A 26,705-nucleotide genomic window follows, 5' to 3' on the forward strand; every position below is an offset into this window, starting at 1 on the left:
ATGGGGAGAGAAATGCTTCTTAACAAGATGAAGAGATAGCCAGTGCCAGGTTAAGAAAACTGCCCTTGCCAGGTGTGGTGGTGCACGCAAAGAAAGTTTGTTTCCCCTTCCTCTCCCCCCCCCCCCACCCAGACAAGGTCTCTCTGTGTAGCCTTGGTTGTCCTAGACTTGCTCTGTAGACCAGTCTGGCCTCAAACTCACAGTGATCCACCTGCCTCTGCCTCCCCAGTGCTAGGATTAAAGACATGCGCCACCACGCCCAGCTCTGAGAGTTTCTCTTCATTGGTCATTGGTGCTAAACACTGATGAGAAATTTCAAAAGCAAACAGAAATGCAGAAAGGTACAACTTAACACCTGCAGTGACCAATCTAATGTATATCTGATTGCTTAAAATGTTACGGGCTAACAAGATGGCTCAGCTGGCAGAGATGCCTGCTGCCAAACCTGATAACCTGAACGTATTCCCTGGCTCCACATGGTAAAAGGAGAGAACTGACTCCTGCAAATTGTCCTCTGACCTCCATGTGTATGGCACAAGCAACCCCCCCCCCCCCCACACAATATGTAATGAAGAATTATAAGTATTTTATTACTAGGTCTGGGGAGATGATTCAGTGGGTGAGAGCACTTGCTGCACAACTCTGAGAACCTCAGTTTGGACCCAAGCAGGTGTGGCCTATCCAAGCTAGCGTCAAGTTTAGTGAGACTCTTTGTCTCCAGGAAATAAGGTGGAAAGTGGGAGAGCACAGAGGCACACATCATATCTCCCCCACACACACACACACAAAACATTGTCAACTGTTATGTGAGGGGATTGTTTTCTTAGGGATTTTGTTATTTCTTTGTTTTTTGGTTTTTCCAGACAGGGTTTCTCTCTGCTGCCTTGGTTGTCCTAGACTCGCTTTGTAGACCAGGCTGGCCTCGAACTCACAGCGATCTGCCTGCCTCTGCCTCCTGAGTGCTGGGATTACAGGTATGCACCACCATGCCTGGCCTTAGTTTTGTTTCAAACAGAACATCTGTTGTGTCATAGTTAAAGTCAAGGCCTTGTTATCTTTCTAAACCTGCAGCAAAGGTTGCTGGCTGTGGATCTTTGGGTGCAGCTGTATTACTTCAGTATCTGCCTCTTGCAGCACTTGGGAGGGTGCCTCCTGTTTCTTTTAAAGACAAGACTCCAGGTGGCCTGGAACTTGCTATGTATCTGATTGATCAGTCACCACTCCATTTATTCAGTGCTGCAGTCAAAGCCAGGCCTGATGCATGCCTGGGTTGTTTAGGACAGTCTCACTGTGTAGCCCAACCTGACCACAATCTCACTCCTTCAGGGTCCTGTGGGTGTGTACTACTACATCTGACTTCCTATGGTTTGCTTTGTGTTTTTCTGAGAGAGGTACTCCTGTCTTGAGGCTGGTGTTAATATTCTGACTCCATGGCTTCAGTCTCCAGTGTGCTGAGATTGTAGAAGAGCCACCAACCTGGTTTAGTTAAATTTTGTAATAAAGGCTAAAAGATGAAGGAAAACCATATATATTAAATTAATAGAAGTTAAGTATAAATTAGTTTAAACATAAGGTAAAGACTTCTGGTGTGTGTTTAGGATCAGATACCCTCTACCCCTTTTAGTTAGGGGCAGGGAGCTACCTAGTGTTTGAGACAGGCATGGTTTTATAGTGTATTGAAGGCTGGTATGGAACTCACAGCAATTATCTCTTTTGTTTTAAACAGCTCAGAAATTTAAAAGATAAATGAATGTGGAATAGTAACTTTTAAGAATGGACCCAAGCATTCTGCTTGCTGGGCAGTGGTTTGCTACTGAGCTGTATCTCCAGCTCATCTGGGAATCTTGAATCATCTCCCTGAGGGGTTTAAATTATTTCCATGTGCTATGTCTAGTGTCTAGCCTCACTCACTTTGCCCCTTTGACATGGCCCTAAGTTGCCGCAAGTCAGTACTCCTGTAGGCCGGGGCAGCCTGTGAACCAAGTTACTCTGCTTTAGAGGTTCTTTATGTGCATGCGCATACATGCATATGTGCTGGATATGGAGGTCAGAGGACAATCTCTGGCAGTCTGTTTTTGTTTTTTTGTTTTTTCTCTTACCATATAAGATCCAATAATCAAACTCAGGCTTGGTGGGTGGCAAACCTGACCCATCTCTGCAGACTAATTTAACACTAATTATTTGCTTATCTTGTGTTAAGACTTTGAGGACCTTTGACTTTATGAAGACAGATTAATATATAAAAGTGTACATTTTGTGAAGTGTGATGCACTCCATAGCATATGCCTTTCTTTGTTTTTCAGAAATCCCAGTTTAGGTTAAGAGCACTGGCTGCTCTTTTTTTTTTTTTAATGTATACAATGCTCTGCCTGCATATACACCTGCACTGAGACTGCTCTTCCAGAGATCCTGAGTTCAGTTCCCAGCAACCACGTTGTGGCTCATAACCATCTATAATGTGACCTGATGCTCTCTTCTGGCCTGCAGGTGTACATGTAGGCAGAGTACTGTATATATAATAAATAAATCTTTAAAAAAAAAAGTTTAAAAAGTTTTCCCTCTGAAATTTTTTTGGGTGTTTGGAGCCCCCCAAAAAAAAATTTAAAAGGGGGGATGGGGGAGAATGAGAGAATCTGTAATGGGGCTGTTGCGCTGTCTTGCTGAAATAAAAGCAACATGTTGGCCCTGGAAGGAAACCTAACCCTCTGTATTCTGTTAACTTCGGACCCCCTGGTGTCTGTCATAATCTAACTTGATTGCTAGGTTTTTTGTTTTAAGACAGGTACTTCTGTAGCCCGGGCTGGCCTCTAACTTGCCATGTAGCCAGCATAACCATACTTTCCAAGTCCTGGGATTACAGCTGTGCATCATTATGTCTGGCTTTCGATGCCTTTTAAAAGTAGTTCGCCTGACAAGGCTTTGTACTATGGCTTCATAAAACCAGCATTAAACCTGTCATTTCAACCTTTAAAACAAAATGGATATTTTTCTCACACCAGCAAATTGATAGCTTCTTAGGACTTTCAGTGTTTGGTAAACACAATAATAGATGGTGCTGGAGCATGTGCTGGCACTTTGCTGTGCTCAGTGTTCAGGAGATAGGCTCATGGGGCAGGACAGTGTGTATACACGTGTCATACAGATTCTCAGGCTCCTGTGCCACTATAGTGAGGCAGTTGAGCTTCACAATGCTTCAGGTGGGTATGATGTCTGTTTTTTATGTCAAGGCTCAGATACTAAGGAATGCTGTACAGCTGGGAAAGGGGGGTGAGCTGGGAGTGTAGTCTAGAGAAGGTGCTGTTAGTCATAAGTAGGTAATGGGGTACTGTAATTATGTAGCCAAAGTATAAAGAGTGTCAGTGTGTAACCAGTCCAGCAATATTGATTGCTCATTCTTTAATCCAGAAAGCTTGCCATCTAAATTAAGAATGGCAAGGGATGGGAAGCCACATTTGACTTAAGGTTTTCATGGAGACCACAAATCAGAAGTGTATGGTAGAAAAGCCTTGGTATTGGCCATCTGGACAATGATGTTTGCTGGCATTGAGAATGGTGAGCTTTTAAGGGTGGATGTAGGAATGTAGATCCTGTGGCCAGTGAGTTCAGACTCCAGAGTTTCTCTATGTAGCCTTGGCTGTCCTACACTCACTTTGTAGACCAGGCTGGCCTCGAACTCACAGCACTCCGCCTGCCTCTGCCTCCCAAGTGCGAAATCCTGCCTTTAAAAATAAAAGTTTTTAAAGTAAAACATGCAGATAATGAAGCCTAGATTTATTTCATTTTAATTTTATTTGTTGACATGGTCTCACTATGTAGACCTATTTGGCCAAGAACTTTCTATATAGCCCAGGCTGGACTCAAACTCACAGTGATCTGCTTGCTTCTGCCTCCCAGTGGTTGAGATTAAAGGCATGTGCCACCATCTCCAGTGAAACCTAGATCCTCAGTGTACCTGTCTGTGAGGTTAGACACGTGTGGGCTCACATAACTTCAGTCCACATCTGGGACATTTCCGTTTCCTTTACTTGCAAGGTCTCAATTACCATGTCTGATGGAGTGCCATCATTTGATGATGTTAAAGTAATACATTATTTTTTGTGTATGAATGTAACTGTAAACTTTCTTATTTGTAGGGGACAAAGGCGTTCAGATGGCAGAAAACAGGTAAGCCACAATGGGCTTTATTTATTGGACTTCAAAGTTTAGCTAGGGAGCTAGAGTCCACTGTATCTCAGAAACTAGAAGTTAAGTAGTTGGTTGGGTTTGTTTACTTGTTTTTGTTGTTATTGTTGTTTTGTTTGCTTAAGACAGGATTTCTCTGTATAGCCCTGGTTGTCCTGGAAGTCACTCTGTAGACCAGGCTGGTCTCAAACTCACAAAGGTTTATCTGCCTCTGCCTCTCAAATGCTGGGAATAAAGGTGTGTACCACCACTGCCCAGCCTCAAAGTTAAATCATTTAAACTTCAAATGGTAATGGCCTTTCTTCTCCCTTTTGCTTGCAAAGAAATTGATATCAGACACCAACTATCTCAGATACTGATATTTGGAGACCTTATGTAGAAGTTTCTGTGCTTCCTGGCCTTTAACTCCTTTTTCCTCACCTTTGGTTAAGTCATGTCATTAGCCTGACATAGCTACCAGGGATCAGGGAAAAGATTTTTATTGAGATGTTTAAGGTCAGTGTGTTTTAATTTTTTAGTTGGCATATAAAACAATAGATTTCATCATGACATGTTGTACATGTGTGTCATTAATTTTGCTCACATTTGCCCTTCATTTCCCCATAGCTCCCTCTGCTTTCATGTCACAGAGATAAATGCCCTGGATGGGCTTGTAGAACTGGAAGGTATACATAGCTCTTTGGTAGCTGTTAGGCCTGTTTTGGTGATGCTGCATGGTTGGCAGAGCACTGTGACCATTGCATTTACTGTACAAGGCCACTTTGGTGCACTGCTGACCAGATAGTAGCTAGTTGTTTGAATGGTGTGGTTTAAGTGCTACAATCAAGGGATTTACTGTTAAAATAAAAATTAGGAGGCTAAAGAGATGGTTAAGAATGTGTAAAACCACCCCCCCCAAAAAAAAGAAAAGAAAAGAAAAGAAAAGCTGGGCATGGTGGCGCATGCCTTTAATCCCAGCACTCGGGAAGCAGAGGCAGGCAGATCACTGTGAGTGCAAGGCCAGCCTGGTCTACAAGCAAGTCCAAGACAGCCAAGTCTACACAGAGAAACCCTGTTTCGAAAAACTAAAAAAAAAAAGAAAAAAGAATGTGTACCGCACCCTCGTGCTATGGCGCATGCCTGTAATCCTAGCACTTGGGGAGGCAGAGGCAGGTGGATCTCTGTGAATTCAAGGCCAGCCTGGTCTACAAAGCAAGTCAAAGACAGTCAAGGCTACACAGAGAAACAAACAAAAAAGCAGTCTTGCAGAGATCTTAAGTTTGGTTCCCATCACCCACATTAGGCAGTTCACAAACTCCAATTCTGGGGATCTAATGTCTTCTTCCGGCCTCCACTGACATTCTACATACCCACATATGGCCATAAGTATAAACAAGAATTTTTGTTTTTAAGACACGATCACAATGTGTAGCCCTGACTGGCCTAGAACTGCCAAAAATCCACCTGCCTCTGTTCCCAAGTGCTGGGATTGAAGGTGTGTACCACCACAGATGGCACACATATGTGTTTGCTTGTTTGGTTGGTTGGTTTTTTCTTAATTTTCGAGATAAAAATGAGGTGAAGTGTGTAGGTTCATATTTGTCATCCAAACACCAGGAAGCCGCACCTACTGAATTAGACCCTGTCTCAAGGCAAAAAGGGAAAATTAAGATGCTTTGGCAGGGTTGCAACCTATGTGTTGGGTGTGAGAGGAAAGGGAAATGGGTAAATGTGATCTTTTAGATGGGAGGAAGTCTCCCTTAAATAACACTGCATGTCAGTGTTGTCTTTGTTTGTTTGTTGTCTCCCCGCCCCTTTGGGGGACAGGGTCTCATTATGTAGCTCTCTCTGTTCTGGAACTCACTGTGTAGAGAGGCTGGCCTTGAACATACACCTGCTCTGCCTCCCAGGTGCTGGGATAAAAGGCATGTTCCACCATGACCTGGAGTCACTTGCTGCATACATTCCTAATACATTGGACTAATACTTAAAATGCCAATTGAGGCTATATTTAGAACTGTGTATATAATACTTTGTAAACTTGTTTTAGTCTTTCAGATGGAGGCCCTGCAGATACTGTGGAAGCTACTAAAAATGCCAGTAATACAGGTCAGTACAATGGATGAAGCAGTGATTGGAGGGTTTCCATATGTGACTGGGGGAGGGGAGCGGGGGTCTCTTCTCCAGAACCACTTATTACAATAATTACAGTAGCAATGATGAATTTCTAAGAGAAAATCAGCACTTTATTTAGTGATTAGGAATTCTGATTTGAAGCTGGGCGGTGGTGGTTCATGCCTTTAATCCCAACACTTACAAGGCTATGGCAGGGGGATCTCTGTGAGCTCAAGGACAGCCTGGTTTACAAAGTTGAGTCCTAGAACAGCTAGGACTGTTAGACTGAGAAATCCTGCTCTTTAAAAAAAAAAAAAGTTTCAGACACCACAAAAGAGAACATAACCTCATTCACTGGCTTGCATATGACCTGGGCATCAGAATGTTAACCAGACTTGCGCTCTCAACTTTCTATTTCTACTTATTTTAAAGCAAAACCTAGGGGGCTGGAGAGATGGCTCATAGGTTAAGAGCACTATCTGCTCTTCGAAAGGCCCTGAGTTCAATTCCTAGCAACCACATGGTGGCTCACAACCATCTGTAATGAGATCTGGTGTCCCCTTCTAGCTCTGGTGTGCAGGCAGAACACTGTATACATAATAAATAAATAAATCTTTTTTTTAAAAAAAGCAAAACCTAAGGGTTTGGGGATTTAGCTCAGTGGTAGAGCTCTTGCCTAGCAACCACAAGGCCCTGGGTTCGGTCCTCAGCTCTGAGAGAGAGAGGGAAAAAAAAAGCAAAACCTAGATGTGTCTCTGTGTATATAAATTTACAGGTGCTGTTGTACGTTGCACATCTGATTGAATACATAAACACAATAATGATAAAATGAAAGAAAATCTTAATCTGTCACTGAGCTGGCTGTACAGACTATGATATAATCCCAGCACTTGGGAGTCCAAGCAGGAGGGTATAAAAGGAACTTTTATTCACCTGTTTCAGTTGTCATTTTGGAGGCTTACTGCCTCTGTCTGCTAACCTAGTCCTGGAAGCTTCTAGCCTCTGTACAATCTAACCTAGGCCTAGAATGTTTTCAACCTCTGTGACTTACTACTTAATAAGTTCACCCTTTCCCAGCACTTGGGAGGAAGAAGGTAGGCAGCTCTCTGAGTTCGAGGCCAGCCTGGTCTACAAAGAGAGTCCAGACCAACCAAGGCTGCACAGAGAAATCCTGTCTCTTTTAAAAAAAAAAAAAAAGCTCACCCTTTCTTGTTCTTACTGAGATCTGGGCTGGCTGGTTTCAACTCAGCTATTCTGGCTCAAACTCCTCTCCCAGCTGACATATTCAGTCTGGCTTTTCTCTTGGCCCAGAATTGCTCTGCTTGGCATCAAACTAACTCCAGCAATCTTCTAACCGTCTGGCTCCTTCTCATTTTCTGGCTATTTCTGTCTTCACCTTTGTCTAGCTTGTTCTCTCATTCAACCTCTCCTGGTAAAACTGCTCCCCTCCCCCTTCCTGTTCCTCTCCCCTCCCTGTCTGTCTCTCGCTCTCTTCCCCTCTCCTCCACTTCACTCCTCCCTCTCCCTTTCTCTCTCCCCCCTTTAAGTAGCTTCCCTTTTTTCCTCTCTTCTCATGACAGTTGGGCATATCCTATTCTGTCATATCTCTCTGATTCATCACGTTTCCTGCCACTCAATTAGACATCACTTTCAAACATGGGTGCTTCCTTCTACAAACTTAACTATACCTTCGTTGGGCTTAAAGGCATGTACCATCACACCTGCACCTAATCTTTATTTTACCTGATACTTGCTCTGTACCAGGCTGGCTTGAACTCAGATCTGCTTGCCTCTGTCTCCTAGATTAAAAGTGTGTTTGTGTTTGTACTCCAGATGGATCACACAGACCTAGAAGGTCTTTGGATGTGATCTCTTGCCAGAGCATCCATGTTTTAAATTAAACTTCTCTACAGGAGAGTCTCAAGTTCCAGGTCTCAAGTTCCTCTTTTTATTTGGGGAACAAGTTCTAAATAACTCAGTGTTTCAAGTACACAACAAAGGCTTATGAGCTGTCAGAAGGAGCTGTAAAGAGGTCAGAGTACTTTTTGCAGGAGGTGGGTTTGTTTTTTGGGGGCAAAGGGCTTTTCAGGAAGAGGGCAGGCTGGGGACTGAGAAGTGGGTGGATGCTGTTTCATTTTCAAAGCTTATCTTGTTCCTGTCTCTGGCTTCCAAACACCAATGGGACTGAGGAGCAAGGTGTAATCAGAGTCAGACACCTGAAAGTTGGAAGTTGGTCATCTCAGGGGCTTAGGGTGTAGGTGGCTGTAGGCAGGAGCCTCTGACTATCACCAACTGGGGTGACTGACAAGATACTTTTAGTTTGTTTTGGTTTTTGAGATGGGGTTTCTCTGTGTAGCAGCCCTAGCTGTCTTAGAACTTGCTTTGTAAACCAGGTTGGCCTCAAACTCAGATCCATCTGCTTCTGCTTTTAAGATACACGTCTCTAAATAAGTACTTTACCATATTTAGGAATCAGTAGCAAAGCTAAGTAGACATGTATTGGGGTTTTATTTTTAAAGTAAATGTGGTCTGAGGCAGTAGAGTTTCTTCATCATCTGTGCCTAACACAAGCCTTTTTCTTACACTGAATATTGGGCTAAAAAGTACTAGGGAATGTATACTACTTTTTTGTTTGTTTTCTGAGATAGGGTTTCTCTGTGTAGCCATGGTTGTCTTGGGCTCACTTTGTAGGTCAGGCTGGCCTTGAACTCACAGAGATGCACCTGGCTGCTTCCCCAGGTGCTGGGATTACAGGCATGCACTACTGAGCCTGGCTGGGAATGTATTTCTAGTACACATTTGTGGTAATAAGGATCGAGCCCAGGGTTTCATGTGCTAAGTGAGTACTGTACTGTTAAGTTATAGCCCAGCTCTCTTGTGTCTTTTTATTTTGAGATGAGGTCTTGGCGTGGCATTCCCTTGCAGCCTCTTGAGTAGCTGGGGTGACAAGCTTGAGATCCATGTTGGTATTTGGGTTCTTGGCTGCTAAATAACTGTGGTCTCATTTCTTCATAGAAAAACTCACAGACCAGGTGATGCAGAACCCACAAGTGCTGGCAGCTTTGCAGGAACGTCTCGACAACGTCTCTCACACTCCTTCTAGCTACATAGAAACGTGAGTCAAGAGAGAGAGCAAACAACTTGCCTCAGAGTAGGAACAAGTGTGGTTTTCATTCCTCAGGAGCAGCTCATCTTGTCTGCTTGGTGGTACACAGTGCCACCCTGTGGCTGGTAGAAGACTCAAGTAATAAGCCAATGCTGGTAGAGTGCTGGCTGGCTGGCACCTACACCCTTACCCTTGCCAGGAGACTTGTGTCCTGCTGTGTTGTTCAGTAGAAATGAGATCCTTAGTCTGGGCAGTGCTTCTCAGGGCCTCCCTATCTGCCTTCTGAAAGAGATGAGCCACTTCAGGCTCCATGCCCAGTTGGGCAAGGCTTAGCTGTTAGAACAGGAGGAGATACTGCACATTTCCTTGCATCCATTTAGAGGCCTTTCTAGGTTTACTCCTCAGTGGGTACAGTTTGTCTTTGTTCTGTGTGTGTGTGTGTGTGTGTGTGTGTGTGTGTGTGTGTGTGTGTAGGAGGAGGAGAAGGAGGTAGGATGTAGTGAGAGAGTTGAGAATAGTGTCTGGTTTTTGCAAGTGTGGAAAAGGAGTGGTAGTTCACTGGGACAGCAGCACAGGGTAATGATAGCTTGTGAGAGTCCAAGCTCTTGAGTGGAGCTTGGGCCAGCACTGGCTGCTTATGTGGACCTGCATTCAAATTTGCTGTGAACAAGTTTTCACCCGGTGACATTATTTTTTGGGTTTTAGTTATTTAATTATTTTGGTTTTTTGAGACAGCGTTTCTATATGTTATCTTGGCTGTCCTGGACTCACTTTGTAGACCAGGCTAGCCTCAAACTCATAGCGATCCACCTGCCTCTGCCTCTCAAGTGCTGTGATTAAAGGCATGCACCACCTCGCCCAGCATGGGTTTTAATTTAAACAACTTTATAGGTTAATTTTTTTTTCTTTCATTTTTTGGTTTTTTCAAGACAGGGTTTCTCTCTGTAGCCCTGGATACTTGCTCTGTAGACCAGGCTGGCATCAGAACTTACAGGCCTGCCTGCCTGTGCCACCTGGGTGCTGGGACTAAAGGCATGCACTACCACCTCCTGCATGGTTTTTTTCTCTTAATTCTAGGAGTACTCATACAAACAAAATAAAGAAACAAACTCCGGAACAGAGGCAAAGGAACTCTTAGCTGGTGTAATTAGAGAGGATTCTATGTGGGTGTCTAGAAGCAGCCAGCAGCAGGAGGGCCCACATGCATGAGTCCTTGTCAGCTTGCCTGTGTCTGTTCCTTGTGTGGAAATTTTTACTTTTTCTCTTTATTGTTTTATCCTATTGTGCTGTACATGTAGATGCCAGAGGACAGTTTGAAGGCATTGGTTTTCTCCTTCCAACTTGTGATTGTTAGGGATCTGACTTCTTAGGTCATTAGGCTTGGTAGCAAGTGCCTTCAACCACTGAGCCATCTCTTTGGTGGGTTTTTGTTTGTTTTAAATTTTGAGTGTGTATGTTTGTGCGTGCATATTTGAGTACAGATGTCCATGGAGGCCAGAGGCATCCGATCTCCCTAAAGCTGGAGCTCTAACTCAGATCTTTTCTAAGAGTAGCAAATACTTACACCTGTTGAGCCATCTATCCAGCCTCAGCCTTTGTGGTGGTGTTTGGTTTGGCTTGGTTTTTTGTCGTTGAGAGATAAAATTTCTTGTGGCTTTGGCTGGCCCTGAATTCAGTGAGTAGCCAAGGTTAGGCTTGAACACCTGATCTTCTGCATCGACTTCTGAAGTGTTAAGATTATAGATGCAGAACACAATGCCCAGCTCACCACTTTGTGTGTGTGCTGTGGGGATTGGACCAAAGGCTATCTGTGTTGGTAGATTAGTGTTCTACCTGTGACCTATACTTTTCCTCCTTAGTCTCTCTGTAGCCCAGAATAGCCTTCAACTTCTGTTCCTCTTACTCTATAGCCTCCCACAGGATGGGATTACAAGTGTTCCCAGCTTCCTTTACTCTGTTTTTTATCACCAGTTTGGTTGGGGCAAAAGAACAATTTTACAAACTGACCTCCCATTTCTGCTTTTGATTGGTTATGAGATTGAGTCTTATTTTCACATCTGTCAGTTTGTATCTTTTCAATTTCCTCTCTGTCTGTTGTCTTCCCCCGCCCCCCACAGTCTTTCTATGTATCCCTGGCTGTCCTGTTGAGTAGATAGTAGCCCAGGCTGGCCTCAAGCTCACAGAGATACACCTGCCTATTCTGGAATTAAGGCTTGCACTACCTTGCCCAGCAAGCAGTCCGTTCTTTCCTGTTGGCTTGTTTGCATGTAGGGTTTTAGTGGCTCTTTCTAGTCAGGGTGCTTATTGTATGTGATAGTTGTTTGCTGGCACTAGATGTTTTCTTTTCTGATCTCTTGTAGTTTACCCAAAGCTGTCAAAAGGAGAATTAATGCTCTGAAGCAGCTCCAGGTGAGGTGTGCGCATATAGAAGCTAAGTTCTATGAGGAAGTTCATGACTTGGAGAGGAAGTATGCTGCCCTCTACCAGCCTCTGTTTGACAAGGTGCGTGCCATTAATATGCTTGCCTCCTATAGTCACTGCTGTGGGGTGAGACATAGTACCACCCAGGGACTTTGTGACTGCCTTTTCAGAGGCCTGTGTAAACATCTTAGCTTCTAAGTTTGTAGAGAGCCTGATATGCTGATGGACTCTTGGTTTTTTATGTAGAGAAGAGAATTTATCACTGGTGATGTGGAGCCCACAGATGCAGAGTCAGCATGGCACAGTGAGAACGAGGAAGATGACAAGCTGGCTGTAAGTTTCTGTTTGACGTATTTAATCCAAGTTATTTTTGTGGTATTGGGAGATGAACTCGAGGCCTTGTTCTTCCACTCATGGTTCCTGTCCACGAAGCTCAGTAGAGCAGGCCCACAGTAGTTCCCTTCTTTCCATGGGTGCATGGGTCCATGGTGACACATGGTGACTCTAGTATTTGAGGTAGTGTGTCAGTTCTCAGTGGGCACCAAACTGAAATACAGGTCAGGCAGGCAAAAATTGGTTGTAGTGTTTGAGGCATGGTAGAAGATGATTCTTACTCCAGCATGAGAGGCAAGCAGATAGAATTCTTGAGTTCCAGGCCAGCCTGGTCTACATAGTGAGACCCTGTCTCTAGAACAAAGCTAACTGTAACACCAGTTAGAGTCCAAGGTGGAGGTAAGCATGGGTGGGAACTGCACCCATCTTCCTCCTCAGTGGGGAGGTAGGTACATGTCAGGGGCCATCTGGAGAATTCAGGCTGCTCAGCTTTACTCTGTCTCTAGGTCAGCAGGTGAGTACCCAGCATCATGACATCCTGTATCTATTTTCTGACTGTCTTGTTCAAATGCCATGGGGAGTTTCAGCATGATACAAGGTTAACTTTAACTTGTATCCTGGTTTGTTAGTTTGTTTGAGGTACTAGGGATATAACCCAGAGCCTCATAAACAAAAGGCCACTGAATCACACCCAAAACCCTGTCAGCCTGATTATGTGTTTAGATAACAGATACTTTTGATTCAGAAGAATTATCTTTCAGGGATCTTTTTGAAATGTTTAATTTTTGTGGTTACATGTCATGCTGTTTTGTTGTTGTTGTTGTTGCTTCTGTTTTTGTTTTGGAGACAGGGTCTCATGTAACCTTGGCTGACATGGAACTCACTGTGTAGACCAGGCTGGCTTCAACCCACAGAGATGGCATATGCCACCACACCTGGCCAGTGTTGCTCTTTTAGATGTTGAATCTGTAGTTTTGGATTAATTTGTTCCTTGTAACCCAAGAAAAGCCTGTTTTGATGGCTTAAAGATCTCTGAAAAGTGTTCCATCATACCAGGCTGCTGTAGCAAGCATTCAGAAATCATTTAGTTCAAATTTTTTAACTTGCCTCAGCCTTCTTCCTGAAGCTGTGTTATTCATTTCTTTTTCTTTTCTTCCTGCTGCCACTACCCCCCCCCCCCTTTTCTTCTTTTCTTTTTTGGAGACAAGATCTCATATAGCCTTGGCTGGCCTGGAACTTGCTATGTAGACAGGGCTACCCTCAAATTTATGGCAGTCTCCATGCCTTTGCCTCTTAAGTGCTGTGGTAACAGATGTGGATTACCATACCTGGTCTGAATTGGGGTTTTCTTCACCTTAATGGTAATGAATGTGGCACAACGTGTGTGTGTGCTGGAAACTGCTGTGGTATTCAGTCTTTATGATGACGGGAAGTTCACCAAGCCAGACTAAGCATTCTTTTACAAGTCTGGTGGCAATATGCCCTTTTCGTTTTCTCCACTTGATGGGACATTTCATTGTGAATTGCATATGGACACAGTGCCATGAGTGTCTTTTCCAACTCCATGGTTTGGAGATACTCACACAAAGGAAAATGAAATTGTGTGATAGCCCCTGAAATAATGTCTTACCATAAGTCCTTGAGCTATGTTAAGTCTTTGTTTTCAGTGACTTTTGTGTTTTGAATCTGTTTTAAAGGGAGATATGAAGAATAAAGCAGTCATAGCTGAGAAAGAAGCAGCAACAGTGGAAGAGCTAAACCCCAAAGGCATCCCTGAGTTCTGGTTTACCATCTTCAGAAACGTGGACATGCTTAGTGAGCTGGTGCAGGTGAGGGGCTTCTGCCTGGTGGGTGGGTGGAGACAGGGGTGATGCACAACTTCTGCATTATGTTGACAGACTAGTTTGTGGTGCTCACGTTACTGCTTACCTGCATGCTGGGAGGTCCTTTAATGCAGATGAAAAGTCTCCTTCTGGGGACTGGCACTTGGGCAACAACCCTGATACCCAGGGAGAGATCTTTGCTGGAGGGAGCCACATTGTCCTTTGCAGTTCTTTTTTAGATGTATCTATCTATTATGTATACAGTGTTCTGCCTGCATGTAATACCTGCAGGCCAAGAAGAGGGTACCAGATCTCATTGTAGATGGTTGTGAGCAGACAGTGCTCTTAACCTCTGAGCCATCTCTCCAGCCCTCCTTTGCAGTTCTTAAACAAAGCTGATAATTCTATCAATGCCAGAGCTTGAGAGGCAGTTTACTACACCTCCTGCAGAATCCAGCACTGCACTCCAAGACTTTGTTCGTGTTCACAGGTTCTTCCTGTGAAAGCAGGGAGCTTGGGGAGACATGTTTTCAGAATCTCCTTACATGATCCATGTGTCCCCCAGCAACTGAAAACCCCATGCTGGGGGGCAGAGGAAAGCTAGCTCATAGTCTTTGGCTTTATGGGATGGGAGGTATGTAGAAATTAGAGGCAGTGAGTCAGAGTGATGGGAAAAGTTTGTTTTCTCCTGTGCTCCTTGATGATGTCCACACTGCTAAGTGGGGAGAAATGCTTTGGGTAAAAGTAAGTTGTAGTTTGGAGTTTTCCAATGGTGGTGGTGTTTAAGTGCTAGATTGCCTAGCTCTTGATGTCACTCTATTGTACATGTGGTCTTGCCAGCTTTCTGGTAGCTCTGGTACATATGAGGGACGGGGGCATAGGGCTTGTTGGTTACATTGCTTTGCCTTTGAAGAGATCGTGATAGAGAGTGTGGTGCATTTTTCTTGTTTTGGTTTTGGTTTTGGTTTTTCAAGACAGGGTTTTTCTATGTAGCCTTGGCTGTCCTGGACTCACTTTGTAGATCTGCCTGCCACTGCCTCTCAAGTGCTGGGATTAAAGGCGTGCACCACCACACCCAGCCTTCAGAGTGTGGTGCTTTAATGGGGATGTATGTGCATATGTTTATTCTCACACTTCCATATTGGTTCTCATCTGATGTGCACACATCCCATTTGATGTACCAGTAGATATATGATAGGCTGCTGGGCATTCAGTTCAGGTGCACAGCATGCAAGGTATAGTCGGTGTAGTGCTTCATGTACCCTCTGTCAGTGTCAGAGATGTGACTGCTTTTGGTGTGGCCTGTTTTCAGAACTTTGGATTTGTTTTCCCCCTTCAAATACTTAATAGATGCTCTCGTTTGTTTTTTTGTTTTTGTTTTTGTTTTTTTTGTTTTGGTTTTTTGAGACAGGGTTTCTTTGTGTTGCCTTGGCTGTCCTGGACTCGCTTTGTAGACCAGGCTGGCCTCGAACTCATAGCGATCCACCTGCCTCTGCCTTCCGAGTGCTGGGATTAAAAACGTGCGCCACCACCACCCGGCTCTCTCGTTTGTTTTTATTCTGTCATGTCAAAAAAAACCTTAAAATTTTGAAGTGGACTTAGTTCTTAGAACTTTAGAACCTTAAATTCTGGGACTCAGTGCCAAACTCTGGATGAAGAAATTAACAATGTAAACTGTCACTAGTGTGCCATTGTTAGACATTCCTTTAGCTTTTTCTCAAGTGCGCTATTCACAGCACAGGTCTAAACAATAGTCATTATGAAAGCTTAGAGCCACAGGAGTTGTTGGTTCCTGTATGGGAGGCTTTGACATATTCTATAATCGTATCGAAGTGGCATATGCAGACTTGGGATATTTATTGTCTCTGGTGAATACTATGAAGGAAGACCATCAACTAACTTGCCATTTCCTCTGATGTCAAGCCCTTTGTTTTGTTGTCATATACATTGGGAGCCAGAAGTCTTGATTGGTGGCATTGTACCAACTGTGATGTCAAGTGGTAGCAGGAGAGCATGGAACTTCCCCTACAGCCAGCATTGGTGGTAGCTGTGGTGCCCCTTGAGAGGCAGGTGGCAGCTGATTTGTGGCATAGAGATATATACTGAACAGATCTGCATTGCTTTCCAGAAGTTACTACTGGACAGAGACAAAATCCCAGTAGGGACAAGTACCCAGCATCTGGGACACATGCAACTGTGACTACCATGAGTATGGGTCATCTTTCAGGATTCTCTCTCTATTTGCTAGGAATATGATGAACCGATCTTGAAACACCTTCAGGACATTAAAGTGAAGTTTTCAGACCCTGGACAGCCTATGGTGAGTACTGACCAAGCTCCTTACTCATTGACTAAGGTGCAAAAGATCTGATTCTTGTCACTTGAAGTTGGGTAGCCCTGAGCATGCCTCATCAGACATCTCTTGGTGCTACAGTTGGCAATGTGAGCTGGGCATTTGGCCAGTAACACAGACCGTGTTTCGTGCAAAGGCTGAGCATCAGCCAGCTGGCTTTGGGCTAGTGCCAAGTTGAACCAACCTTGACTGCTGGGCTGTGGTTATGGTTTGGTCAGACTCTTAATTTAGTTCCTGGGTTTTCTTGTTTGGTGGAGGTGGTCAACACACCATACTTTTCCTAAGTGTCACATGGGAGGTAGCAGGATGTGGGGGCATGAGCTTGTAATCCCAGGAGGGAGGTGGATTATTTGAGTATAGGAGTCAGGACCAGCATGAATCACAGCACACTGAGACCCTTTCTTAAAAGAATGGGAAGAGCATACACAAACATAAACAACACTGGTGGAGAAATCCAGATACTAAGTAAAGAAACCTGCCTGGGTTTAGCCTAATATAACCAATATAGATGTGACTGAAAACTACCATGAAACAGCTTCAAACATGGGAGGTGGTCTGGCCTCTGGGAAGATGAGCTTAACATAGGATGTTGCAGGGCTGGTGCTTGCTGCGCTTTACCCTCTACTCAGGAGCACTGTTCGTAACCTGTCAGACTTGCTGTGGCTGGCGGGTTCCATTCCAGTGCTACAGGATTTCCAGTGACACATGACTGACTGGCTGGCTGATGGCTTTCAGTTTCAGGTCTTGGAGACACACACTCTATGAGGGGACAGACAAGGGATCTTGAGAGGGGAACCCATCCCTCCTTGCTTCTTAAAAATGAGCATTTGGCTGTCTCTCTGAAGATGGGGCTGTGGATACTGGGAGCTCAGCGTGCTTACTGCCTCTCTTGGTCAGGGGCTGTCCTCTTACATGGCCACAGAAATTCCTTCCTACCCAAAGCTTTGCCTACGCTTCCTGATCTCTACCTTTCCTTAGCAGACAGCTTTGAGATTGTCATGGTTTTTTACTTTCAGTTCATCCAGATTTGGTTGTTGTCTTTTTGCCTTCATATGAATTATTTTATTATTGTGAGATACAGTCTCACTGTGTAGCCTGGGCTAACCAGACTGTAAACTAAGCTGTCTTCAAGCTTGTGGCCCACTCTTGGGTCTGCTGCCCATGTTCTAGGATTATAGGCATATGTTACCTTTCAGGCAGGCCTGAAAATCGTGCCACTCTCCTGCCTCAGCCTTCCAGGTGCTGAGAATATAAAAGCATGAGCTCACCTCACAGTGGATCAGTCTGTTTGTTTGTTTCTCCTTTCTTATTAAAAGCATGTTTGGTTTCTGAGGCCTGTTCTCTTCCATTCTCTGCCAATCTTGTCTTCCTCTGCATGTTAGTTGGAGCCTCACTTCCTGCTGAGGCAAAAGGGTTGTTGTGAGCATGAGATCAGCTAGGCTAGAGTGAACTGTTTTCAAAACAACAAAAAGAAAAAGAAAAAAAAAAAGAAAAAACTGGGCTGGAGAGATACCTCAGAAGTTAAGAGCACCATCTGCTTTTCCAAAGGTCCTGAGTTCAAGTCCCAGAAACCACATGGTGGCTCATAATCCTCTATAATGTGATTCTGGTATGCAGTCACAGATGAGGCATGATACTGTATGAATAAATAAATTAATAAACAAATCTTTTTTTTTTTTTTTTTTTAGAAAAAAAATAATAAAACCTTGGTAACAAAAAAATCACAGATGTGGCAGGGTGTGGTAGTGCCCACCTTTAATCCCAGGACTCGGGAGGCAGAAGCAGGCAGATGGCTGTGAGTTTGAGGCCAGCTTGGTCTACAAAGTGAGTCCTGACAGCCAAGGCTACACAGAGAAACCCTGTCTTGGAACACACACACACACACACACACACACACACACACACACACACACACACACATCACAGGTGCTTATTATGGAGAATATTAAAAACATAAAACAGGCCAATGTAGAGAGCATGTGTAGATCTCTCCTTCTGGCGGCTGTTTCATGTTTGAATTCTGGGTAGAGTGAGCACAGTGAAGAAAGCAAGAAGGGCTCCTCACTTCATGAGAGTCCTGTGGGCATATACATGGTCCTCCCCATCTGGGAAAATATGTGCACTTGTGCTCCAGTTCACCAATGAGCATTCGTGAACCCACTGTCTTCATAGATGACTCTTACTCTCTTTGTGGATCAGAGGAACCGTGTCTTTCTCTCTTTATGAATAAGTTGAGGGTGAAAGTACACATCACCCTAATTCCTCTGGTGGGATGAATTCCCAAAATCAAGCTAATGGTCAGGCACATTAAGTTTTTTAGTGCACAAATAGGCATATATTAGTCCTACATAGGTTTTGGTTGCTGCTGCTGCTGTTTTTCTGATTTGTTTGGCTTTTGGAGTACATTTTGCCTCAGAAAGAGGACATCTTGCTTGTTTTGTTCTTTCTTTCTTCCTTTTCTTTGCTTTTGTTTGTTTGTTTGTTTTTTGAGAAAGAGTTTCTCTGTGTAGCATGTAGCCCAGGCAGTTCTGGCTAGCCTAGTCTTGGACTAAGATCTGCTTGCCTCTGCCTCCCAAATACTTGGATTAAGGGCATGCATCACTATTCCATTTTGCTTGCTTATTTTTTGATTACATATTTGTGAATTAATTGTTTGGTTGTTTTGTTTTGGCTTTTCTTTTTCTCCTTGCAGCCATCTGGACTTGACGTACCTATTTTTCTGCAAGTATTGTCTTCCTGTGTGCTCTCTTTTTTGTTTGTTTTGTTTTTTTGTTTTTGTTTTTGTTTTTTTTTCTTTTTTTCCGAGACAGGGTTTCTCTGTGTAGCCTGGGCTGTCCTGGACTCGCTTTGTAGACCAGGCTGGCCTCGAACTCACAGCGATCCTCCTGCCTCTGCCTCCCGAGTGCTGGGATTAAAGGCGTGCGCCACCACGCCCGGCCTTGTTTTTTGTTTTTCAAGACAGGGTTTCTCTGTGTAGCCTTGGCTGTCCTGGATTCCATTTGTAGACTAAGCTGGCCTCAAACTCGAAGCGATCTGCTTGCCTCTGCCTCCTGAGTGCTGGGATTAAAGGCGTGTGCCACCACTGCCCTGCCCTATGTGCTCTCTTAAGTACTAAGCAGCTTTAAGGGAGCAGTTGATTCTGTCATCTCTATTTACCACCTCTGGAGGATCCTATTTTCACTTCAAGACATAGAATCTGATTCAGATTTCATACAGAGAGGGACTGGAATAGGGTGGGGCTGCCAATGTTGATTTTAGTTGGAATTATGCCCATGAGAGATGTGGTGAGATGTTTCCTTAAGCTCTTTTTGCAGATGTTAGGTAGTTCTTATTCTGTATCTTTGCTTCAGTCTTTTGTGCTAGAGTTTCACTTTGAACCCAACGACTTCTTCACCAATCCTGTCCTAACGAAAACATACAAGATGAAGTCGGAGCCAGACAAGGCCGACCCGTTTTCATTTGAAGGTCCTGAAATTGTGGACTGTGATGGGTAAGAACATGTCTTTCTAAAACAAAATCAGTAATGGTTTTGGATTTTAAAATGAACAGAGTCAGGTGTAGGGGTGCATGAGTTCAAGGCCAGGCCAGGCTGTGCAGCAAGGTATATGTACAACAAAGAAAAAGAAAGAAAGTGAAAATGAGGTTTAAAAAAAGCTGTAGGGGCTAGAGAGATGGCTGTGTAATCATGAGGATCTGAGTTCAGACCCTAGCATTAATAGGACAAGTTACACATGTCTATAATTGCAGCTTTGAGGGTGCAGGGGACAGAAAGATTGCTGGGACTTGTGGACTTCCAGCCTAGTTAAGACATTGCAAGCCGGGTGTGATGGCGCACGCCTTTAATCCCAGCACTCGGGAGGCAGAGGCAGGTGGAGCTCTGAGTTCGAGGCCAATCTGGTCTACAAAGTGAGTCCAGGACAGCCTAGGCTATACAGAGAGACTCTGTCTCAAAAAACAAACAAACAAAAAAGACATTACAAGCCTGGGGGTCAGGAAGGACCCTGCTTCACAAGAGTGCTGTGTTTTTCGGATTACAAGATGCACCAGTTTTTAGAGCAGTAAAAACAGCAATCGGACTATAACATGTACCCTAATTCCCCCCCCCCCCCACCCCACACACACATACTTTTGGGGAGAAAAAGTGCATGTTATGGCCTGAAAAATACAGTAGATAGAAGTGATAGGGGAAGATACCTAATATCCTTTTCTGCCTGGCATCTGACCTAGGCATGTATGTAACGCACACACATGTGTGCTTATATACAGAAATTCATTCATTCTCATTCACTTGTGTTCTCGTCCTCCCCTCTACCCCCCTCCATGGTTTCTCTGTGTAGCCCTGTTTTCTCTTTTTTGTGGTAGTGGAGATTGAACCTAGGACCTTGACACACAAGAGCACGTGCCCCCCCCCCCTTTATTTTATTTTATTGAGACAGGGTTTCTCTGTGTAGCCTTGGCTCTCCTGGACTCACTTTGTAGACCAGGCTGGCCTCAAACTCACAGTGATCCACCTGCCTCTGCCTCCCAAGAGGTGGGATTAAAGGTGTGTGCCACTATGCCCGGCCTCAGCCTTATTTTTTAAAGACTTATTTTTTTTTTTTTTTTTTACTTAATGATATGGTTGCTGTGTCTGCATGTGTTTTCTGTACCACATACATGTAGCACCCATAGAGTTTAGAGCATCTGATGGAGTTAAAGATGGTTGTGAGCCACTGTGTGGGTGCTAGGAAGTAAATACTGGTCTTTTGAACCATTTCCTCAGCTCACCCTGAAGTATTTTTTGGTTTGTTTTGGAGAGGGTCTCATTATATAATTCTGGCTTGCCTAAAACTTTCTTGTTCTGCACACTAGGCTGAACTTAGAGATCCACCTGCCTCTGCATCCCAAGTGCTGGGATTAAAGGCTGTGCTACCATCGTGCCCAGCTAAGCCCCAAACTCTTAAGAGCAAAAGTATTTGATTAGTGAAGTTCAGCGTAGGTCACAGCCCATTGACCGCTTTAGAACTTGGCATTTGCTGCCTGATGCATGTCAGTGTTAGTCTCTAGACCACTCAGTAGAGATACAGCTTAGAGTTTGTCTCCTGTGGGTATGTCTCACTGACTGTTGAAATAAAACACTTAATACTACTAGCTCAGTGTTGTTAATATCACTAAGTGGTTTGGGGCTTCACTAAAGTCCTACTTTATTCAAAGGCTTGGAGTATGTAGGGTTAAGATCAGTCTGTCATGTGGGAGAAGGCTAAGCAGACATCATTGAGCTGCTGCCAGAGGTGAGGCAGTGGCCCTGCTGTCCTGTTCACTTAATCCATTTCTGAGTTGGGGTGCATGAGTGATAACTTGAGGTGTGCTCAGAGGCAACATGAGGTGAGTTCTTGAGCATTATATGTACTTGACAGGGGCTCACAGAAGACATTTCAGAATCCTTATGGGCTGTTGTGGGAGAATGCTGTTGTCATTTCTGAGCTGTAAGGCTTTTGAGCATTGGTTACCCAAGGATGATGAGACCAGGTTAGTCTTGTAAGCTGCCATACAGGTTGGCTTTGGGGTTCTTTTTCTTGGTTTACAGATTAGTGGTGTCAGAAGTTCCATAGGGCTTCCTTCCTGGGATTAGTAGAGGGATTTCTTTTGGGGCAAGTGTCCATCTATAACAGCTGCCTTGTCCCTGCAGGTGTACAATAGACTGGAAGAAAGGAAAAAATGTCACAGTCAAAACCATCAAGAAAAAGCAGAAGCACAAGGGCCGGGGTACTGTGCGAACCATCACCAAGCAAGTGCCCAATGAGTCTTTCTTCAACTTCTTCAGCCCCCTGAAAGGTGGGCAGGAGCAGCTCTGTGTGTTGTTGGAAGTTGCCCCATCCCCTCATTTTTGCTTAGCTTTCAGAAGTTAGGTGTACAGTTCAGGAGATGCTGGTCATTTTTCTGGGCATATGGAGGGGACAGGCAGCAGAGGCTCTCTAGTACCCTTCCTGGCTGAAGCTAGTCACACTGGCAAAGCTTCTGCGTCACTTATTCAACTTCTTTTTCTCACAAAATCAGTTTTTCTTAGTTTTACACAATTTGTCAGAACATAGAGTTTATTTGGAAAGTCTATACGATAAACACAAGTAGGAAGATTTATAATTTTTTAAAGGCCAAGAGCAAAACCATAATATTGAAGCTTTTTGTTAGTTTTCTGTGAGCTATACAATGAAAATGAGACCTGGATCCCAGTAGTAATGACTACAGTCTATTTGGAGAGTCCTATCTTGGCGATGCCACCATAATTCTGTAGTCAGGAGAAGTTGTTTGGCCAGACCCATTCTCAGGGTTAGAACACAAGTATGAGAGGACAGCATTTTCTCGTCCTTTTCCATGAAGGGACCATCATTGGGCATAAATGTCCATCTCTGCAGCCAAGGTTACCCAATGTTTGGGGAGCCTTAGGTAAGTGTTTCTGGAGCTGGGCACTTTGCTTTGTCTCAGCTTGCTGCTGTTGTCCACCACGCTGTCCCTCATGGGACCCTTGGAGTTATTATTTTAATGGCTTTTTTCTCTGATTTAACTTTGAACCCAGAAAATAAGAAGTATGTTAGTTTGTAAATAAGAACACCACTAAGCTTAGTGCTCAAGTTTCCTGTGAGGAAATTATCTTTTTGAGCACACACTGACATGTTGGACCAGACTGGCTATGTGGAGCGCAGGTGGAGGGTCCTTGCCTTCAAGAGTCAGCTTTTAATCGCAGCATTTGGGAGGCAGAGACAGATGGATCTCTGAATTCAAGGCAAGCCTGATGTCTACATAGTGAGTTCCAGAACAGCCAGGGCTACATAGTTGACACCCAGTCTTGAAAAAAAAATGAGAAAAGTCAGCTTCTTTGGGAAGGTTTCTAAACTAAAACTATTCCTTTTGTTTGTTTTTTGTTTTTCAAGACAGGGTTTTTTTTTCTGGGTAGACCTCGCTGTTCTGGAATTTATTTTGTAGACCAGGCTGGCCTGTATTTGCCTCCTGAGTGCTGGGATTAAAGGAGTGCACCACCATGTCTGGCTCCCTAAAACTGTTTTTAAAGCAACAGAGTGAAAGTGGAATTAATAGATAAGCAGACTTAACATTCAGTTTCCAGCCCACACTTTACTGGGAAATGAATATAAAGTGTAAAGAATGCTTTCAGGAAGTTGATGAGGAGAAAATACGGAAGTAGCTATACTTTTAGCTGGGTAGCACATAGCAGTATCAAGTGATGAGTTCTGTGAACAGAAAAGAATGGCGGCAGGGGTGTGTTACAGATTTGGGGATGAAGGAGGCACTACGTAACATAGCTCCCACTGACTTTCAACCTACAGGATTTGTCTAGAGGGCCTGTGCTGGGGTGTATGCCAGTGGGAGATAGGGGTCCAGCCCTCAGACCCTGTACCCAGCCTACATGATCTCTTGGGTGGTGCTTATACAAGTAGAGAGGATTAGATTAACTCCAGCACATTGCTAGTTAAGGCCCAAATCATCTCTCAGGTAATGGTTGCTTGGCTTCAAGGAGTGTGGTGGTAAGAAGCCCATATCTCCTATTTGGCCTGGTGAGTGTCAGCACCACTCTGAGTGCCTTGAAGTTGCTCCCCCTCTGCAAGGTCGTCAGGAGACTGCACACTCTTCTTTTGCCTCTATTGCAGAAAAGCATGCACCATTCATTCAGCATTGTGCAGTATGCAGTATTCTTCAAACTCTCAGCTTTTTTAGCCCACAGCCTTATCTAGCTAAAGCAATGGTAATAGATGGAGCTTATGAAAATGTTCATATGGTGCCTCCTTAGGGGTCTGCCAGCTGAGTTCCTTGAATATGAATGTTAAAAAGTGTTGGTTGTCATTGTAATGTAAGTGTGTTGTCTTTTCTTCTAGCCTCTGGAGATGGAGAATCTCTGGTAAGATGTATTGTCAAAATCCCTCAAGTTATTTTCTGAATAGGCACCTCTTTCTGATCCATTTCTGCTCCTTTAGTTTCTTGGGGGCGGGGGTATGGTTGGGGGGTTGTTTGGTTTGTTTTTGGTTGAGCCACGGTTTCTCTGTGTAACCGTGGCTGTCCTGGACTTGCTTTGTAGGCCAGGCTGTCCTGAACTCACAGCAATATGCCTGCCTCTACCTCTCAAGTGCTGGGATTAAAGGCATGTACCACCACACCCAGCTCCTTTAGTTTATGTAGTTAAATGAATGCATTAGACCTTGGTTCTGGGGAGAAATGTTTGGGTTGTTTTGTTTTGTGCCTACACTTTAGTCCTTGATAGAGAGACCAAAATGTCCCTGCTCTGAAACGTAGGACACATGACAGAGCTATAGCCTATCTGCTTTGTTGCTTTGTTTTCATGTTATTTCCTAGTGTAGTTTGAACATTAGCTTTCCCAGCAGTGCAGATGATTCAGAAGCAAGGGTTGCAGGGGGCGGGGGGTGCTGAGCAAGTCTTTATCCCACTGAAATGAGCTAACTATCGGTTTTCCCTCTCAGGATGAAGATTCCGAGTTCACCTTAGCCTCTGACTTTGAAATTGGGCACTTTTTCCGTGAGCGCATCGTGCCACGGGCTGTCCTCTACTTTACTGGAGAGGCCATAGAGGATGATGACAATGTATGTGGGGCAGGGGGGTGGTCACCTGGGTGCTTAACTCTTGTGGGTGCTCAGAGACTCTGAACTGTGGCCTGGAAAGCCCAGGGCTTGTGTATTGCTTCCTTATCTAGATCCAGAGCTACAGCTCTGTTGTGTTTATAACAATAGACTAAGGGTAGGAGAATCTTAGAAGCAGTAGTAAGAGAAGGTCCATGAGGCTGTCAGTCCTGTCACTGAGAAGCCAGGATGGTGACTCATTTAACTTCGTGTTAAGTCCTGGAGGGACAAACTGTTCTGTGGAAAGCCTGAGAACTTGAGCAAACTCCAGTATGAGGAAGCCCTTATGGAAGTTGGGCCACAGCATACAGTTATTGGCAGTAGATTCAAACTGGCCAGTCTTAGCCCTGTGAAATGTGCTTCAGGTATTACTTAATAAGCCATACTAATGTGACCTGGCACAGGTCCTCATGGTGGCTAAGGCTTGGGTTGCCCCAAGTTATCACAGTCCTTAGAGGTCAGTTGTTACCTTTGTTTGAAGAGCTCTTGAGTCTGTTGGAGCAAAGGTGGAAAGTAGAGGATCAGGCAGGTCCAGTGACCCACCTCTCACACCTCTCTTGGTGGGTGTTAGCATCAAGGCCTTGCTTGGGCAGAGATGGCTGTGGATAGTGCTTAGCATAGGTGGTTTTCTACAGTGCAGAGGCTTGGGTTTTAGGACAGCCTAGTTACACAGCAATTCTAGGCACCATTCTCAAGATGGTGGCAGTAGGGCTAACCATGTGCACAACTGACGTGTAGCTGCTGTGACCATGGAACTGATGTTGAAGTTAACTAAAATGTTGGAAAGCTTGCCCCCAGTTCAGTGGTCTTCATACTTGACACATGGTGTGTCACTGAGCATATGCTTTAAAGGTGGCAGGTAAGGGTCTGGATGGTCCTTTCTGCCCCCATTACTAAGGAGCTAGCTGCAGCAGCCTCTCCAGGCGCTTAGATGAAGTGTGAGAAACATTTTACTACTGGACTCCTGAAGAATAGAGGGTTGTTGGAGAGGGAAGCAGCTGGCCCTTCTTGCTGTGTACTCTACACGTGGGAGGTCCACTTGGGGCAGACACCTTGGCCCCACTAGAGGATTTTTCCTAAGCATAGGCTCCTGAGGAAAGAAACGTACTTGAGTCGTAACTTTGACACTGGGCTAGTACAGGTGTAACTTCCCTTTTGGATCCATACAATCCATCTGTCATCCTGGCACTCAGGAGCTTGAGATAAAACTGAGTGTTTTAAGGCTAATTAGAGCTCTATGGGGAAGCCCTCGTGTTTTTGTTGTTGTTGTTATTTTTAAGATGTATTTATTATTTACACAGTATGCTGCCCACATATACACCTGCATGCCAGAGGAGGGCACCAGATCTCTTGATAGATGGTTGTGAGCCAACATGTGCTTGCTGGGAATTGAACTCAGGACTTTTGGAAGAACAGACAGTGCTCTCAACCTCTGAGCCTAAAAACAAAAAGGCCTGCCTTTTAGAAACCTGCTTGGATGTGATGGGGGAAAGACACTGCTCTGTGGCTGGGTCCCACCTCACTGTTTGTGGTGCCAAGAGGCCAGTAGGTTCTGGCTTTTCCAAGTTGCGGTCTCATATTGTCTCAAGAATATGTGAGTGGTCTCAAGGTTATAAGTGGCAAATCAGCTGCTTTCTCATGTGCCCATTCAGTAGCCACTAGTACTAGAGTGACCAGCCTTTAGGAACTGGCTCTTGTTTGGGACTTGAATTTGCCTGACCAACACATGTACTTGGCAGAGAAATTGACACAAGGCCCTGATTGTATTTGGG

General features: G+C 44.4%; 1 protein-coding gene across 3 annotated transcripts in view; it reads left to right on the plus strand.

Moving 5' to 3' along the window:
• Nucleotides 1–26,705, plus strand: part of NAP1L4 (nucleosome assembly protein 1 like 4) — a 38,605-nt gene that overhangs the window by 3,283 nt on the left and 8,617 nt on the right. For all 3 annotated transcript variants that reach the window (XM_084770419.1, XM_084770418.1, XM_084770417.1), the window contains 11 exons: nucleotides 4,134–4,164; nucleotides 6,212–6,270; nucleotides 9,292–9,391; nucleotides 11,743–11,884; nucleotides 12,050–12,136; nucleotides 13,834–13,965; nucleotides 16,208–16,279; nucleotides 19,663–19,802; nucleotides 21,981–22,126; nucleotides 24,178–24,200; nucleotides 24,778–24,897. In XM_084770419.1, the coding sequence (XP_084626545.1) occupies nucleotides 4,151–4,164; nucleotides 6,212–6,270; nucleotides 9,292–9,391; nucleotides 11,743–11,884; nucleotides 12,050–12,136; nucleotides 13,834–13,965; nucleotides 16,208–16,279; nucleotides 19,663–19,802; nucleotides 21,981–22,126; nucleotides 24,178–24,200; nucleotides 24,778–24,897 (1,035 nt within the window). In that variant the 5' untranslated portion in view covers nucleotides 4,134–4,150. Of the gene's footprint in view, nucleotides 1–4,133; nucleotides 4,165–6,211; nucleotides 6,271–9,291; nucleotides 9,392–11,742; nucleotides 11,885–12,049; nucleotides 12,137–13,833; nucleotides 13,966–16,207; nucleotides 16,280–19,662; nucleotides 19,803–21,980; nucleotides 22,127–24,177; nucleotides 24,201–24,777; nucleotides 24,898–26,705 lie in introns of those variants that run through there.

This window comes from Acomys minous, assembly GCF_964271855.1.
Source record: "Acomys minous genome assembly, chromosome: 2".
NCBI lineage: Eukaryota > Metazoa > Chordata > Mammalia > Rodentia > Muridae > Acomys > Acomys minous.